General features: G+C 36.6%; 2 protein-coding genes across 2 annotated transcripts in view; one reads left to right on the top strand and one right to left on the bottom strand.

Moving 5' to 3' along the window:
• The first annotated feature begins 2,936 nt into the window (after window positions 1-2,936).
• Window positions 2,937-12,926, top strand: LOC120574020 (UNC93-like protein MFSD11). The gene is made up of 13 exons (XM_039824006.1): window positions 2,937-3,427; window positions 4,011-4,066; window positions 4,184-4,291; window positions 4,387-4,466; window positions 5,659-5,755; window positions 8,136-8,194; window positions 8,386-8,530; window positions 9,662-9,711; window positions 11,053-11,118; window positions 11,208-11,333; window positions 11,413-11,587; window positions 11,682-11,817; window positions 12,611-12,926. Exons 1-13 carry the CDS (start codon window positions 3,338-3,340, stop codon window positions 12,761-12,763), a joined length of 1,341 nt encoding a protein of 446 aa, XP_039679940.1. The 5' UTR covers window positions 2,937-3,337; the 3' UTR covers window positions 12,764-12,926.
• Window positions 12,927-17,176: 4,250 nt separating this feature from the next.
• kdm8 (lysine (K)-specific demethylase 8) overlaps window positions 17,177-17,734 on the bottom strand; it is a 7,401-nt gene continuing 6,843 nt past the window's right edge. Inside the window, exons 6-8 of the mRNA XM_039824008.1 lie at window positions 17,658-17,734; window positions 17,461-17,553; window positions 17,177-17,376 (exon numbers count right to left, since the gene is read on the bottom strand). The exon at window positions 17,658-17,734 is cut by the window's right edge and continues 73 nt beyond it. Of these exons, the coding sequence (XP_039679942.1) occupies window positions 17,212-17,376; window positions 17,461-17,553; window positions 17,658-17,734 (335 nt within the window). The 3' untranslated portion in view covers window positions 17,177-17,211. The remainder of the gene's footprint in view (window positions 17,377-17,460; window positions 17,554-17,657) is intronic.

The raw sequence follows: 17,734 nt of genomic DNA, 5'->3' as shown, positions 1-17,734 counted from the left end.
TACTCTTATGTTGCAGCTGGTAAAGATGGGGCTTAATATATATATATATATATATATATATATATATATATATATATATATATATTTACATGCATATGTATATAAAATTCTTTAGTATACATAGACGTCAGCATGAGGAAAGGTTGCTTCGTTTTTCTTTAACCATCTTCTGAGTCAAATTTATTTATGTTCAGGAGCTGAGGCAATTTATCTTTGTGGAGATTTCAATAGCAGGATAGCTGCTTTTAATTATTTGAAAGAAGTGGATGAGGTTCCCTTCGGAGATTCTTTGGATGATTTTGTGAACATGGGGACTTTTGTAAGCATAGGGAGTCAATGATTGAATTTCTAAAGTTATGTATTGTTAATGGAAGGGTTTGACACTGCTTGTATGACTGCTTACGATGTGACTTCTTTTAAGTATTAGCTGAGCTCCAAACCAATTAATTGCAAACTGTATGGATCTAATTGGAGAAAGATGCAGAGTTGCAGATCACTCTTTACTTTCGTTAAATCTTCTAATAAAGACTGAGGCTTATTATTTATAGCCCCTCAGGACTGTAACTCCATTACTTCAGAAGAAAGAAAGTCAGTAGGACTTTACCAGCTAACTTCTTATCTTCTGGTTTACAACAATCTTTATTGGAATTGAAGAATGACTAATGCCTAAGAGAACAAGAAAATCTAGATAATTGGTATAGTACTTTCTGCAAATTGATTAAAGAAGAAAGAGAAGTTGATGGTAAAGCTGGAGACAATCGTAGAAGAGAAAACATTCTTAGAAGGTTTTAAGAACAGATATGTTTGACAGAGTAAAAAAGGCATTTTCAAACAGAACAGGTGTTGAACAAATAAAGGAAAAAAAAGAAGATAAAAGAAAATTCAAACATTAAGTCCACAGAGAATTTGGTCTGAAATTAATAAATAGGAAAATGGAGGTGCTTAGCCAGATGCTACTGTGACTGGTTGTCTCAGAGATGTTCCAGCGATACTTCAGATTTTGATGAATGGTATCATAAAGAAGTTATAGGAAAAAGGTAAGAAAGACAAATATTAAAGAGGGAATATTGCGTAAGTGAGGACCTTAAATATGGATCTCATATTATAGTGAAGTTCAAATGGCTATCAATAAAGTAAAACTGGGGAAAGCAACTGGACTTGAGATATTAAAGGTCCCATGACATGGTGTTCTTTGGATGCTTTTATATAGACCTTAGTGGTCCCCTAATACTGTATCTGAAGTCTCCTTCCCGAAATTCAGCTTTGGTGCAGAACTACAGCCACTAGAGCCAGTCCTACAATGACCTTTCCTTATGTGCCATTTCTGTGTCTGAAGCTATTGTGGAGGAGAGTGGGAGTGGCAAGATGGAGGGTCGGGGTGTGGCCTTGACCAACTGCCACTTTTCTCGTTTGAAAGCCATGATGTCTCTCTCTCATGGGTTGGCCAAATTCTCTGGGCGGGCAAAGCAGAGAAAGGGGAGGTAACCTTGCTTGTTATGACCTCATAACAAGCAGATTCCAAAACGGCTCATCTGAGCTTTCATTTTCTCAAAGGCAGAGCAGGATACCCAGGGCTCGGTTTACACCTATCACCATTTCTAGCCACTGGGGGACCATAGACAGGCTGGGGGAACTCATATTAATGTTAATAAAACCTCATAAAGTGACATTTTCATGCCATGGGACCTTTAAAATCGCCCAAATTATTTTAAACATGTTTTGAATCTGGTAAAATATGTTGTCTATTATAAACCCAATACCGAAACCCCCCCAGTGAGGACCCAAGGATGCCATTAAATTACAGAGGAATCAGCCTTATGAGCACAGAGCACAGTCTGTGTTCTACTTAATGAGAGGCTCATGTTGTATGTTGGGGGGGGGGGGGTGGCTCCTTGTGGAAGAGCAAAATAGGTTCCGTAAATCAATGAAATGCCAAGAAAATGAGTTAAACTTTGTTTTCTATTGCCCTTTTTACTGGGAACTGCACAATATTTTGTTAAAACAGATATTGATTTTGTAAATATGGATGATGCACAAAGATTGAGTTGGTTGTTCACATATGAATCATTAGCTAGTTACCTGGAGAAAGCCTGGGAGATGAGGGGGAAAATAACTATTTTTCAAGATAAGGTTTGGTCTATAGCATTTTTTTCAGTGTATTAATTGGAAACACAGACAGATTATCGTAGTGCTTCATTTGGTAATTTATTTCATTTATTTGTGCTCTTGTATATTAACGAAAGATGCAATCTTTGTAAAATAGTGGTGTCTTTGATGACGTTTGGCATGGCATAAATACAAACAGCTATGCCTATATAGCAGCAGAATAGTTTGTGAATTTCACTAAGGCATCAATAAAGTATTGTCTTATATTAATGTAGCCTGTTAATACATTATTATTTGTTAATTATAGTTCGTATTATTAATCTGAATCTGCAAAGAAACTAGAAACTAAATGTATTAAATAAGTAGTAGTGGAGAAACTAAATGTAGGCTATTAAATAAGTAGTAGTGGAGTATACTCCACTACTACTTATTTAATACATTTAGTTTCTAGTTTCTTTGCAGATTCAGATTAATAATACGAACTATAATTAACAAATAATATTTTAGTAGCCTAAATATTGTAGGCTACTATAGTAGCCTACAATATTTTCCTCTGAATTGTAGTGGAGTAGGCCTATAAAGAAGCAGAAAACGGAAGTAGTCAAGTAAAGTGACTCAAAATTGCACGTAGCCTACGTGAGTTGTAGGCTACGTGAGTAGGCTAAATGTAGTACTTAGTTACTTTCTACCACAGACAGCAGGCTGACATTAAAAGACAGTTTTGCTTTTGAATATTCCTCCCGGTTACCTCTGGAAGGCAGCAAAGCTAAATGAGTGTAAATGACCGCAAATTGCACAAGAAGAAGAAGAAGAACCGTCTATGGGAAACCCCATAGACAGTGGGAAAACCATCATGACGAAGTAGTCGAAGAAGAACAAGGAAGACCGCAAAAAAAAATGCCTATAATTAAAGTCACAAGTTGTCATGCGTACTTAGTATGATAGAAGGGAAGTGCCCTTATAACAGTGCTACATTGTGGCTATCTGTGTCCCGCACTCTCCGCTACACTTCTGTCCTTTTTTGTCAGCTGTTTGCGCATTAAACTGTAACTTAACAGTTAGTAAAGTCAACTTTAGTGGCGCGACTTTGTTAAAATGGGTTCGTCTATCCCAGTCGTTAATGAATGAGAGTCTTCCAGATGTTTAGTTCCAATGAGTCGACAGCACAAAATTACCAGCGGCAAGTTTATATTTAATACATGTATTGCTAGATGCCAGTAAGAAACACACCATGGCAGACAGAAGGACGTTCAACGTTGTGATTTTGGGTGTGGGGTTTTTGTTCCTTTTTACCGCCTTCACCACCTGTGGGAACGTTGAAGTAAGTTCAACTTTATTACTGAGTTTTTACACATCTAAATAGCTACTGATTAGTCACATGTGTTTGTTGTTGCCTCGAAAAGCTTATTTTCCGAAAGCCTGCAGAAGACACTGAGCTGAGATCTTTTTTTTTTCTCTTCTTTTTAATGGATGGAACAGATTTCCTGTCCCTCAGCTATGTAAAACGCATTTAAAACTCAAAGATAACCCCACTCTGCTTTTACACATATCTGTAACTGTAGCCTACACACAAAATATTTATATTTTAGTATACCTTAAGGCCTATTTGTATAATTTATCCCGAATAATTTGACTGCTAGATACCTTTATGCAGAGAACAATAAAGCATAAAACTACTGCTTTTGGTTTTGTATGCACATTTTGTTATTAAAACGTTTAATCTAAAAAGATCCAACCGCAGATGTCTAATGCGCAGGAAACCAGCCAATGTCAGGCGCACCTCGTGTTTCTAATTTTATTCAATGGTCAGTGAAATTATCAAACCAGATGGATAACTTGAGGACATAATTAAGCCTAATTTTGTCCACTCTAAACCTGTGCTTCCACCTCTTTTTTTTTTTTAGCAAACTGTAGTGAAAAGCCTGCAGAATGATACTTTCACTGGGAGTGGCTACCACAGGTAGGTCGTGCATGTACATATCCTCAACTCAGGATGGAGAATAACATGTTCATTTTAATAAACATGTGCATTTTAAAGTAAAACGTTAAATAATAATTATCTTTGCCTCCTTTACAGTCTTGGAATAATTTATGGGGTATTTTCGTTCTCCAATTTACTCGCGCCAACAGTCGTTGCAGTAATTGGACCAAAAATGACTATGTTTTTGAGTGGCCTTCTTTACAGGTAAACATTGTCAAGGTAATTACCTACAGGATGTTGACAAAGATGCTGAAGCTGAAACATGTTGCTCATTGCTGTTCTAAATGCTTTCTGTCTAGTGGGTACATTGCTGTGTTCATCATCCCTTCAACATGGTCCTTTTACCTGACCTCTGTACTGATCGGCATAGGAGCAGCCAGTAAGTTCCTTTACCAGATTTGAAATTAGTTTTTATATTTGGTGACAATAATGTTGAAGCTAGTACAGTAACTCTTTTTTAAATGTTTGCACCAGCATTATAGTTGAGGCGGTAATCAGTAGACTTTTATGGAAAAATTGGAGTGAATTCATTTTAAGACAACTCTCTTTTGGTTCTGGAGCCTTCTCTATTTTCATTTATTCTCCCCACTCTACCTCATGACCCAGACCTGAAACCTGAGTTATAATAATTAATGGAGATATTTTATTGTATTAATAGCCTATCAGTCACCTTTACTCTAATTAAAAAGGGAAATCTGGAGTTTTATTTTGCTTATTGTTGCTTACAGCAACTAACGCTTATTTCATTATCGATTTATCCGATGGTTATTTTCTCGATTAACCGGTTTGTCTTTAAAATGCCAGGAAGTAGAAAACAAAACATGCTTATTATAATTTCCCAGAGCTGAAGGTGACATCTTCAAATGTTTTCTTTTGTCTTCAAAACCCAAAGACTACCAGATATGACCAAGAAAAGCATCAAAACTTCACATTTGAGATGTTGAACAATTGTGCTTAAAACAGAAACAACGAGTCAGTTATCAAAATATCATACGATAATAATATAACTCATTGTTTCAGTTCTAGCTTACAGTTTATTTGTATACCTGTTTTTATTCAGAATAGGCAGGTTTCCATTTTTTGGTTTGGCACCCTCACATCCCATTTACAAAAAAGTACACATAAATGGGCTACTTCAACTTGGTTTCTGTTGTTTTTACAGCCTATTCAAGCTCAGTTTCTGTGTTCCAAATAGTGTTTACTCATGCATACATTATCATGACTGGGATGTGTTGATGCGTATAAACAGTATCCCAAATTAGACCTTAAATGGGTTAGGAGCTGTTTCTGTAAATAGCGTGCAGCACTTTGAGTTTTCTCATATGTTAGTGAAAATACTGAGAAAGCAGCCCTCTGTTGCGCATTTACTGGAAAAATAAAGAAAAATGATTTGGGGCTGTTTTCAAAGCGGCCTCAAATCATTGTGGCATCATGAATTTTTATCATGTCCCAAGGCTTAGATGCATAACTTACCAACACATGAAGATAATTTTTCACTTTGTGTGGGCAATTAATTGACTGGTTACATTTTTTTTTCTCTCAAATGACCTCACTCACTTACTTTCCTACAGTGCTGTGGACAGCTCAGGGACACTTTCTGGTGGAAAACTCCGAGGCTTCAACCATCAACAGGAACACAGGGATGTTCTGGGCTCTCCTACAGTGCAGGTATGCAACTACTGACACAGTAATGTTACAGTGGTACAGCCCCAAGACCATTACCTCTATGTATTACTTCATTTAAACCACAATGCATTTTAATACTTAGATTATACTATATGTGATTCTCTGAAAAAGATTTAACTACGGCCTTTAGTGAATTAAATATTCATTTTGTTTATTTGAGAATCTAAAAATCCTCCTTCTAATTTGCTTCCTAAACCAACCCAAGGTTGCCATTAAAGTGCCCTGCATTATATTATTTCTTCCCATCATTACATACAGTTAATTGAAAACACAATTCATCACCATCTTTTCTTCCTCTTTTTTTTTTTGCAAGTATTTCAGTTGATCAATGATATAGCTACACTGCAGTAGCCAAATACTGTCAGGTCTGTATTTTTTAGCATGACAAGATATTAATGAACGCTTTATTTAGAATATATTTAATAAATCATGTTACAATATCTGCCAGTGAGTTATGAGTTAAAACATATTAAGAGATTCTGCAGGTTTTGGTCATTTCATCTCTTGAAATTTCGGCCCACTGCTCTTGCACACTGGCTTGGACAATGAAATTGGTATCTGTTAAAATATGCAAATTTAATTAGTATAATAATTACATTGGCTGTCACCTGCTCCAAAGCGCACAAAAGGGCAATGCTAAGCTGACATTCCAGTGGTGATGCATGCCACAGTAAACTTATGAATCAGTTCTTCTCAGCCTGCCGACACACACACACACACACACACACACGCACACACACACACACACACACACACACACACGCACACACACACACACACACACACACACACACCCCCCCCCCACACACACACACACACACACACACACACACACACACACACACACACACAGAATGCAGTTACTGTTATCTTTAATGAATAAACTCTGTTATCCCTCGCTGAGGCTTTGGGACTGACTAATTGCTCATCTACATTTTGAAGTTTAGGTGAAATGTAATTAAAGACAAAAATAGATCACAGCATTTTACAGGACTGCCCGGTTCACCATGAAAGGCAAATAAACAGCTTAAAATATGAAAGAAGCATCCTCAAAGGCAGAAATGCAGATTGTTGTGTTTAGAAAGTCAGCATTTGATCCAACCACCAAAAAGTCCAGTCCTTTTTCTGTCTTTCAAACATGATTTGTCAGATGACATTTCAGATAGCACTGTATAACCACTGTTTCTTTTAATTCCATTAGTTGTCCTAATGGGATCACTTTAATTAAAGGTCAAGTTTTGAAGCTGTGAAAGCTCCAGAGTCCTACACCTCAAACTTGTTGTACACAACAAATTGCACAGAGGGCATTACAATTAAATGTTTCAATGTTTAACTAGAACTTCAAATCTCAGACATTATTGCTCCAATTAAGATACACTTTTAAGGAATGATTTATCTGCTCCTCGATTGGCCCATGTGGTGACCGCAACATTTGTAGGGAACAAAATTTGTTCTATAGTTTTATAGTATTAGCTGCTCTGGGCTTTGAATCAAGATCTTCATCCTTAAAGTGCTTAAAAAGAATTGGAAATTTGAACATTTATAATTCCATGACACAGAGCAAATTCTGTCTGCTGATAAAGATCATACACTGTTATTCCGAATTATTTGACTTTAAATTTGCATGGAAAACCGTTGCCTTGAACCATCTAAGTTTTTACACAAGGTGAAACTTGTGAAGTTGTATTAACACAGAGCAGTAAGTTGCTGCAGTAGACAAATCAAGAGTAATTAGTAGTCATTACTAAAAATCATTACATTAATAATTTTTTCTGGAGTCATGTTGTCTAAAATAAAAATATAAAATTTAATTTTTTTTTTTTTTTTTTTTTAAAAATTTTTTTTTTTTTTTAAACCCCAAAAAAAAAATTGTAAATTTTTTTGGGGGGGGGGGGGGGGGGTTTTTTTTGTATTTTTGTTTTTTTTTTTTTTTTTTTTTTTTTTTTTTTTTTATGCATTTGCTACTCAACATTGCCACTGCCCAGAGGCCATCAGTACATCATTAACATCCTTGGTTATCCCTGCTTACTAATATGATCTGTGCACTGCATACTTAAGCTGATTATTACAAACAACTAATGTGATTTAAGTAATGAATATGTTTTTTAAAACATGAAAGAATAAGTAGTGACCGCTAAAACTAAATATGGGTTTATGATCAACTTAATATGATATGACTGAAAGCTCTAGGTTAGCTGCTTGATTGACCTTTAGGTGGAATTGTTTTGTCAAATTACCCAAAAAGTAAAAAAAAATTGGATTTGATGAGGCATCGAAAAATTGAATTTTGAAACTTTTTTTTCCCCCTTCCTTGATGTCTGTCATTTAGTCACTTGATTAACCTATTTCAACTTATTTACAGCATGCTGTTTGGCAATCTTTACATTTATTTCGACTGGAATGGAAAAACAGAGATATCAGGTAAGATATCAGGTTAAAATTGAGTATTATACTGTCATGGCTTTAATAGCAAAATCTAGCTTGATGATGAAAGCAAAATACCAAGAGGATTATATGAGTGATTGGTTATTCTGAATATGCTCCTAGCTTAATGTTGTTAATATATCTTGTGTATTTTAATTAAGCAGCTTATTTTAATCTTCCCCTTTCAGACAGCAGCAGGAAAAACATTTTTCTGTCCCTGTTGGTCGCCTCCATACTCGGCACACTCAGCTTCCTGGTGTTGAGAAAGAGCCATCATGAAGACGAGATGCTCTCTGAAGAGGAAGGGCAGGCACTGCTCTCAACTCCTGTGATGTAAATGAATACCCTTTAGATAATTACACCTTTTTCACTGCTGTTAAAATCACTCAGAATATATAGAAATGTCTGAACCACTACTGAAAAAGGACAAAGAGGGTACGAAACTCAAGTGATGAATAAAAAGTGAAAGCAGACTGTTTATGCAACATATACAAACATATTAAAGTGAACCTAATTTACCTTTCATCCAGTTATAAGCTATAACCAAACCACATATTTTATTACTATTACATTATTATTAATAAATAATTATAATATTTTCAAATAACCAACCTTGAATTTTGCAAGAGTTTTCAAGATGACTTACCATTGCAGTTCTGCAGGAGGTATAAATCACTCTGTCCTTCACAAAAATGACTATCCATTTTTCTCAAGTCAAGCCTAATCATAGCACTTTATACAATGGTAGTCTGGCTATTACCAGACCAAGCAAGTAGGGTGCAATCAGGCAGATTTGGGGCAGCAGGGATGTAGACTTTGTCTTTGAGAGTGACAGCGGTTAAAGTCCCCAAATTCTCCACCAAGATCCTCAACGTTATTTAATTTTTTTATGGCTTGAATATTGACACATTTTGAGAAAAATATAGCTGTCATCAAAGACTACTGAAAGTCATGTAAAAAGTTTCCTGGCCCTGATGCAAGAGTATGTGTAGGGCATTTTAACACTAAGAAAATCAGCTTTGTGAAAAACACAAGACTGAAATGAGTAGATTGTATAGAAATCTTGTTAAGTGTGTTCATTTGGGACCAAACTCATTCTCTAAGCCTGTTTGTGTCTGTCATGTAGCAGCAGTTTGTTCTTAGAAACTGTTTCTAGTATCTCCTAGATGCAGGTATTTGATCCTTGCTTATTGGCTGAGTTTGAGTGTGTGCATGATTCCAACAGCATAACAAAGAATACTATAGGGAGCCATCATTTACTGTGAAAAACACCTTCTTTTGCAGTGTGTTGGGATTGTCAGGAATCCTTTTGATTTTTATGCAGCTAAAGTGTCTTTGATTTGTATATCACTTCAGCTGTCTGTCACTTGAAGGGAGGTCTGTCACTGTTTGTGTGTGCAGTTTACTTCCATTAATTAATTTTGGCCTTGTCAAAGTTAAATTGATTTATTTTCTGTTGTTTAGGTATAAGCACAGAGCAAACACTGCGATGCAGGATGCCAAGTCAGAATTCAGTAAGTTCTACTATTTATATATATATAATAATATAATAAAAAAAATGAACCATACGGTATGTAGTACCAAGACTAATGGTGTGTCCCAAATTCATTTGGGAAACAACTCCAAAAAGATCTCGGAAAACTAAAAAACGTTTAAAATTGTAGAAAAAAACATGATGTGTGTTTGTGAAATTCATCTTGCATTGATGTTCCAAAGTCAGTTTGTGTTGCACATATTGTATCATCTTATGTTAGTATAACATGCAAAGTATGTTGATTTACTTGTATAATAAATGCAATGTAGAACTTTGCAAATTAGTATGTAGAATAGATTTGGGACAGCTGTTCTAGCAGCTCTTAGTGTGTTAGCGTGATAACATCTGCCAATTAGCAATTGGAAAAGTTATTTCACTTCATCCTAAAGGGGAACAAATTTCAAATTCCACCCAGTAAATGTTGACATGTTACACTGGATAAGTGAAAACTTTGTGGGTGGTGCTAGACGAAGCAAAACATTGTATTTCAGCTGCTAGCATGGCTAAAAATGCACATGCAATAGAGGTGATACTGCATTTTCTTCCTTGCAGTGTACATTTGTATCATCTGAGATTGTTCACAGTTGATATACAAATAACAGAAAAAGGCACAAAATACGTAACAGAAATGTTTGTTATTTCCCTTTTGTCTCAGTTATTTGGCATACTGCCGGTAAGCTCTAGTTCTCCACACTTCACTGCTCTTAGTCTGAAACTAGCAGGCAGTCACAGGCAGTTTTGTTTTTCTTCAGGTCAAAATGTCTTTCATGTGGATACAACTCTTCTGGAGAGTACGTAGAAACTGCCTGTTTCAGATTATATCTCTGTTTGTCAACAGGAAACTGTGCTACACTTACGCCCACCTTCAATGCAGGCTGAAGTTGTTTGGATGATCAGATTGCTCTTTGTCTAGCGAGTATCTTGTGTGCATGTAGACGTGTGTACACCTGCCTCAAAGGTATCGGGGTTTATCGAAGATGCACACTGATTTATGTCAAGAGAGGGCATCCGGGCATATATAAATAAACCTAGTGGGATTTCTTCTTTTAAAACCGCCTGGGTGACATTCTCTGTTGGTTTTTTTCACCCACCTGCATTCAGATGTGGCTTTTTGGATTTTATATACAGATTCTTTATCTTATTTAACTTATCTTATTATTTATCTGCATTGAACTTAAATTGTCACACGGTAATGGGGCCTTAACGTCTGCATTTTTATCGGAGCTCAATCCACATGTAAAAAAGGTATGAAAGTGTTAGGCATATATAATATGTATTTATTAGCAATTCATATCAGTGTATCGTGTGTCCTCCTGTTCAGAAACCATCCTGCAACTTCTGAAGACTAAAACGATACTGCTCCTGAGTCCCTGCATGGCATACAGCGGTGAGTCGCATGGAGAATACATTAATATAGTGAGTATCTAAGCCTCCAGTGAAGGCTTGCCGCTACAGCGTGCCCTTCTTGTTCTGCAGGCCTGGAGCTATCTTTCTACAGCGGAGTGTATGGGACGTGTATCGGAGCAACTACACAGTTTGGAGAAGCAGCTAAAGGCTTGATTGGGATCTCTGGGATTGTGGTAGGCATTGGAGAAATTGTGGGTAAGTTTATATTCCTCGGTCAGAGCTCGTTTAGGTGATTGAAAGTCACTGAATTAAAAAATATGTTCTTTCTCATCAGGTGGAGGCTTGTTTGGATTGTTGTGTAAGAACAATCGCTTCAGACGGACCTCAGTGGTGTTTCTGGGAATGGTTGTCCATTTCGTTGCTGTCTATTTGATCTTCCTCAACATCCCAGACGATGCCCCGGTTGTCTTTAGTACCACCACCCAACATAAACCATATCTAACTCCAAGGTAGGCAACACTTTAACAATAAAGAAGAGTGAAAACGAAGAAGGCCAGTTACAATTCTGTTTTGTTTTAATAAGAACTATATTTTCTCTCTCAGTGTATCCATTGCCCTGCTGTGCAGCTTCTTGCTTGGACTTGGGGACAGTTGTTTCAACACACAGCTCTACAGCATATTAGGCTGTGTTTATGCTGGACAAAGCACGCCTGCTTTTGCCATTTTCAAATTCATCCAGGTAATCCCGAGTTGCCAATTCTCAGGCATTGTTATCAGAGCTGAGCAAAGCTGGGCTAAAATGTTGCTTATTAAGTAAGAAATGAATTCACCTGAAGCCCCATTAAAAAGGAAAAGAACAAGACCCACATACGCCTCCTAATCTCCCCTTTGTGTTTGCCGAAAAATTTGTCTCTAACAAGAAATAAGCCCTAGAAATTGTGGTATTTTCTAAAAGTCCAAATGAAATTAAAAAGTATTTTTTGTCTGTTACAGCACATGTGCTTTGTAAATCACTTGTCCTGTGTTCTCGATAAAAAAAAATCAGAAACCAAAAGGGAGAAATTTTATTTTATATTTTTTATGATGGCACTCCCTAGTTTTGCATTAATTTGACTGAATACTGATCTGGTATCTGTCTATATAGATCAAATCTTGCATAAAGCAGAAAGTTCTTCCATTTAAAAAACTCATTAACATTATTTTTAACTACAAAAAGGAATGCGAATTCAGTTGACAGTAATTCAGATATAGTATTTAAAAACAAATAATACTTACTACTACTACTACTTATACTTAAATAACATATATATATATATATATATATATATATATATATATATAATAACAATAAGCATGTTGTCTAATAAACAGAAGATGCCATTTGCCGATTGTAAATCTAATGAATTGCACAAAAGAAGTTCAGTTCTTAAACTTGTACAATTGTTCTAGTCAACGTCTTGTACTTCCTGGCCAACGACCATTGGTTTTGTTGGCTGAACTTAAAAATCTTAAATTCTATTCTCCTTTGTCAGTCTGTTTTTGCAGCAGTGGCATTCTTCTACAGCGGTTACCTCCTGTTGAAGTGGCAGCTCCTGCTGATGGTCACCCTGGGCTTCTCTGGAACGCTGTGCTTCTTCGTGGTGGAGAGGATGCAGAACTTCTCGGTAGATTTGCAGGAATATTAGAAAGAAGACATTTCTGTATCGGCAGTGATTGTTCTTTGGGAGGAACTACGGCCATCAGAAAAACAATCTTGTCTTTTTCATTTCACGAGGGGCTATTCTAAAATCTTTTAATATAACACACTTTAGATAATACATACATACATACATACACACACACACACATATACATACAATATTCTTGAACGTTTCGACCTTTTCCACTGGCCTCACAAACTTAATTTTTGTGAAAACAACAACAAGTGGGCATATGAAGTGAAAATTGCTAAACAACAAATAAAATGAAAAGTGCAAACCACCAGATTTTGGAATAGAAAAGGCAAAAGTCAAGGAATACTTTCGCAAGGCACTGTACATCTGGATAACATTTAAACTCAAAATAGGATTTGAATTGTTGCAAGAACTGAAACTGAGTTGCCTGAAGAAAACATTTAAATAGCATTACATGGTTGTCAATCAGCCTGGATCGTACCTTGCACTGTCTGTTCTAATAAGCCAACACTACACAGTATCATTGTTAATCATTAACATATTGTTTTCTACTGCACTGCTAAACAAAAATAACCACTCACCTTATCTCACACTTATTTGCATTGCTTCCAGCTCAGGTTTGTTATTAAGGTACTGTTGTTGGAAATATGTGATGTATCTAAAACTGTTATTTTTAAGGCTGTTCATAGTTTGTCAGAATGATTGACAGTTTGATAAAAAATAGATGAGAGAAAATAATGCAATATGGTATCGTCAACTAATTAATGCCTGACAATCATTGTTCTTAACGTGTTTTGTAAATTTTGCATATTGTCAGTGTTTTTCCCCTAATTCTGTGAATCTTTGATGAATAAAGTTTCATGCATTTTTCAGGGATTTAATTGAATACTGTATTATGTAACATTTAAACACTTAGTTCCCATGGTGTAGATGTAAAACACAGTGAAGGCCACTGAAAACAACTGACATAAAAGGTTCGACCTATGGATAAATATTAATGTAGAGGAGTGTTACCTGAGGTCATGCTTATAGGTTAAGTTACCTTTGACCTGTAAACCAGACAAATTGAGGGTCCACACTGACATGTTATGCTCCTTGACTGAACTGAGTTACAGAACAGCTTTAATGTTCCCTTCAGAAGGGAAACATCTGGAACCGTTACATCGTGGATTGGGGGTTTTACTCACCATAATGTAGCCAATGTTTATTGCACCACAAAACAAGATAAATCTGCTGGTTTGAATCCTGATTTGCCAGATTTATCTGAAAATCCATGAGGCCATTAATCAAAAGAGGAGTAGGAGAAGAAGGTCTAGGTGCAAGAGAAAGGGTTATAAGGCCCAGAGGTCCCACACTACTTCACTGGTAATTGAGTATTGATTACATTATAATGAGAGTAAGCAGTTTTGTGTGATCTTAAGTCAATTGTACCACATACTAGACAACAACAAAGCGCTGATGGGCTAAGTGAAGTATACAGGATTTACTCACAGAATTAAACTCTGCCAGGGTTCATATTATTGGTTTAGATAAGGAAAGTAACTAGGTGTGGATAAGTCTATTACCTGAACACGGGCAGGTCTATTGCATGAGCTATTAGTTATTCCACAATGGTTCTCAATTAAAAATCACAACATGTAATAAATAAGTAAATACAAACTTTACACTTTTATCTGCAGCACTATCATGAAAGCTGTCAAGATCAGTAAACCTATTAACTATTCATCATTAATGTACATTTATGACAACATGTATCGCATTTACAAGCACTTTGAGAAAACAGTTATTTCAATTTCAATCACAAAGCAACTCCACATGAAGTTAGACTATTTAAACCCATTATTTGTTTTGTTGAGTTTGTTTTAGCCACTTTCTCAAGTTTTACACCAGAGATCTTCAACAGGGGGCCCGGGACCCCTAGGAGGGTCCTAAAAGAGTTACTGCAGTGGGGGCACCACCAAATCGTTGTTTGATTATTTTATGAAATATGTTTTTTTTTATTACAATATATGTGAAAATATAACAAATATGAATCGCCCATATTATTAGCTAACATAAATCGGCCTATTTGTGATAATAGGCTTACTGGCCTGTAAGGAAGCCACTAACGTAGCCATCCACAGATACAGTAGTTACGCTTAATGATTTACTGTGCCACAGACATTAAAACATGATGTATAAATATATGAATATGTCAATTATTATATTAATAGCTTAGTATATGCACAATAAAAAGGTATGTAAAGGCTTTAGGCTGCCCTATAGGCCAGTTTACAGTTTTTTCCAATCGTTAGACGACACTGGGCACAACTGGAGTCACATGTGCAAAACTCAAACTACAGTCTGCACTACCAACAGTCACCTGAGCTAAACAGTTCATATCACCTGCAAAACTCATTCAAAGCAACACAACTCTTAACGCAAGTCTCAAAACAGGCTCAGTGCAGCCAAACACTATGCACAAGCCTCACTGAGATAACACACACTGTCATTCAGAACACACTGAGGGTAAAAACACTAGCGTCAAACACCAATACAGAAATGACAAACTTTTTCATCTTTACAGTTTGAACAATTTGAGTGGACTGACACTACTCAATAGTTTATTTAAGGAAAAAATATAGATTGTATAGCATACCAATTTTTACATAAGGTAAACAAGAAGGAATGAAAATCAGCAGTTTTCTTCAATAAAGTATTTGGTACAAAGGTACATACGTAACAGTACCAAAGAATAGTGTGACTAATCCTGCCTCTCTCCAGCATCATGTGGCAAGTTTTCTTCATCACATTGGATGTCTGCATCATCTCTAAATACAAATGAATGTGGTGTTTCTATTGCTTTCACCTCCATTACTTTCTGAAAAACAGTAAGAACGTAAGTTTACTATTGTAAAGATAGTGTTTTTCACTTTTTTTTATAGCTGTGTACATAACCTCAGACATCTTACCTGGACATATTGGTATCTTTGCTCTTTTACCTGTTTCTCTCAAACGGTACAGTGTATAATTGTTTCATTCTTATTTGGTGTTTGTATACAAAAAAGGCTTTCTGAGCTTTCTCTGTATAAATACCGTATATCTTCACTAACTAGTCTAAAACAAGACACCTGCTTAGGCTTTCAGCTAAAATTGCAATCAGCAGTGTTTGATAGGCACCAGACTGAAATCTATTCTGTTTTGAATGTGTGGTTAACAGTTTTGACAGCAGTGTGTTAGCATTTGAACAAAGTGCTGTAAATCTACAGTGTTGTGCACGTTGTGGTTAAAGTCATGGGATAAGTGTGTAGAGTTTTGAAAACTGTGTTCAAGCAATGAAAAACGAACTAGAGTTTGGTCCACATGAACTGCTGCTGTGCAGACTGTAGTTAGCGTTTTGCACGTGACTCCAGTTGTGCCCACTGTTGTTTAGCAATCGAAAAAAACTGTAAAATGCCACTCAATTTTATACAATAGCCTATATCTAGTAGGGGGTTGTTGCTCCGTTTCTCTTTCAGCTAAGGGGTATTTGCCCTAAAAAAGACCCATTTTCTAAATCAGAAAAAAAATGTAATTCCATTTTCTTGGGCTGTTGTGTTTACTTGTCTTCTCCTCAGAAGTATTCTGCCTTGATTTCCCTTGATTACTTCAGCTGACTGTGAATTTGGCTGAAAAGCAGCTAAAATGTGTACATCAGTGATCTATTTAATTTGGTCACATCCTCACATACTTCATGGCTCTAATTAGAGGGCTTGATTGAAATGGACCTACGGGATACATGACTGTGGCTTGTCAGAGGTCTGAAATGTGAAATGAAGTGCTGCAGTCAGGTGTTGTGTTTTTTGTGCTCGACAAGAGTTTTACTGTCAGGGTACTTAACCAATGAGACGGTTTTAATTTCAAAGTCTGCCTGTCCCAGGGGATTGATCCATTTCATTTATTAATTTCCATCTGTGACCTGCTTGATTGCCTCCGACTGTCAGTTTAACCACATAGCCGTGTTTATTACCACATCTTTGTACCTGTAGCTCTCTCGGTTATTACATTTGAAGACATGCCTCATTTCCATGAATTATGGAAATCATACATCTGAGGATAGTTGTAGGAATAAGGTTGAGTACACAATTAAATATGCCAATTTGAAAAGAGAAACATATCCTATCAAATTAGATGACTAACAACTCTACGTAATTATATGCAGGATGAAATTAGCACAAACAGTTTTAACTGCTCATTTCTTTTTTTCCCCTGCTGTTAGCTTTCCACACACTAGATGTTGTTGCAATCATCAGCAGCACAATTAAGCTAATCATTCAGCAGTGTGTGTTCATTGTTCATGGATCAAAGGTTTGTGTGATCAGCGGTTGTCCTCAAATTTATGAGAAATAGCTTGGCATTAGTTAAAAACTCCAAATTGATTTCCCTCCAGGGAAGCAGAAAACAAGCTCAAATTGTAATAACTTTTTATTATGGATCTGCAGTCATGACCACCAGAAGCTGACAGAGAAACTGAGCTCTAAGGATCGAACATAATGCCAGTGTCGGACGGGGATGAACAGCACGTCTCCAGGCTGTAACACACATTCCAGATGCGGAGCCTTGGCAAACTCCGGGAAGCGTTCTGTGTCTGGATTCTCCACCTCCACCTGCACGGAAGGAGTCAGAAATTGGAAATGCTGCATATATTTGCAAGCTCAACATGTACTATCTCTATGGACTGCCAATCCCACCTGACTGGTGTTATGAAGGAGCTGTGATTGATGAGGATAGAGCTTGTCTGTGTCCTCCGGGGAATATAGGCGAATGTATTTGCTTCCCACAACCTGATGTATATACAGAGGGAAATCCCACGTGGTAAACAAATCACAAATCACGGGACATATCTTTGACACTAACTTGATTCATGAAACAGCCTGGATATCGTTACCTGAGCCAGGAAGTTCTGCTGAGGGTCTTGGTGAAGAGGAGACACGGTACCTCCGGGCCCAAACCACGCATTTACAG

This window comes from Perca fluviatilis, chromosome 15 (genome assembly GCF_010015445.1).
Source record: "Perca fluviatilis chromosome 15, GENO_Pfluv_1.0, whole genome shotgun sequence".
Classification (NCBI taxonomy): domain Eukaryota; kingdom Metazoa; phylum Chordata; class Actinopteri; order Perciformes; family Percidae; genus Perca; species Perca fluviatilis.
This window is presented reverse-complemented; position numbering and strand designations above follow the sequence as displayed.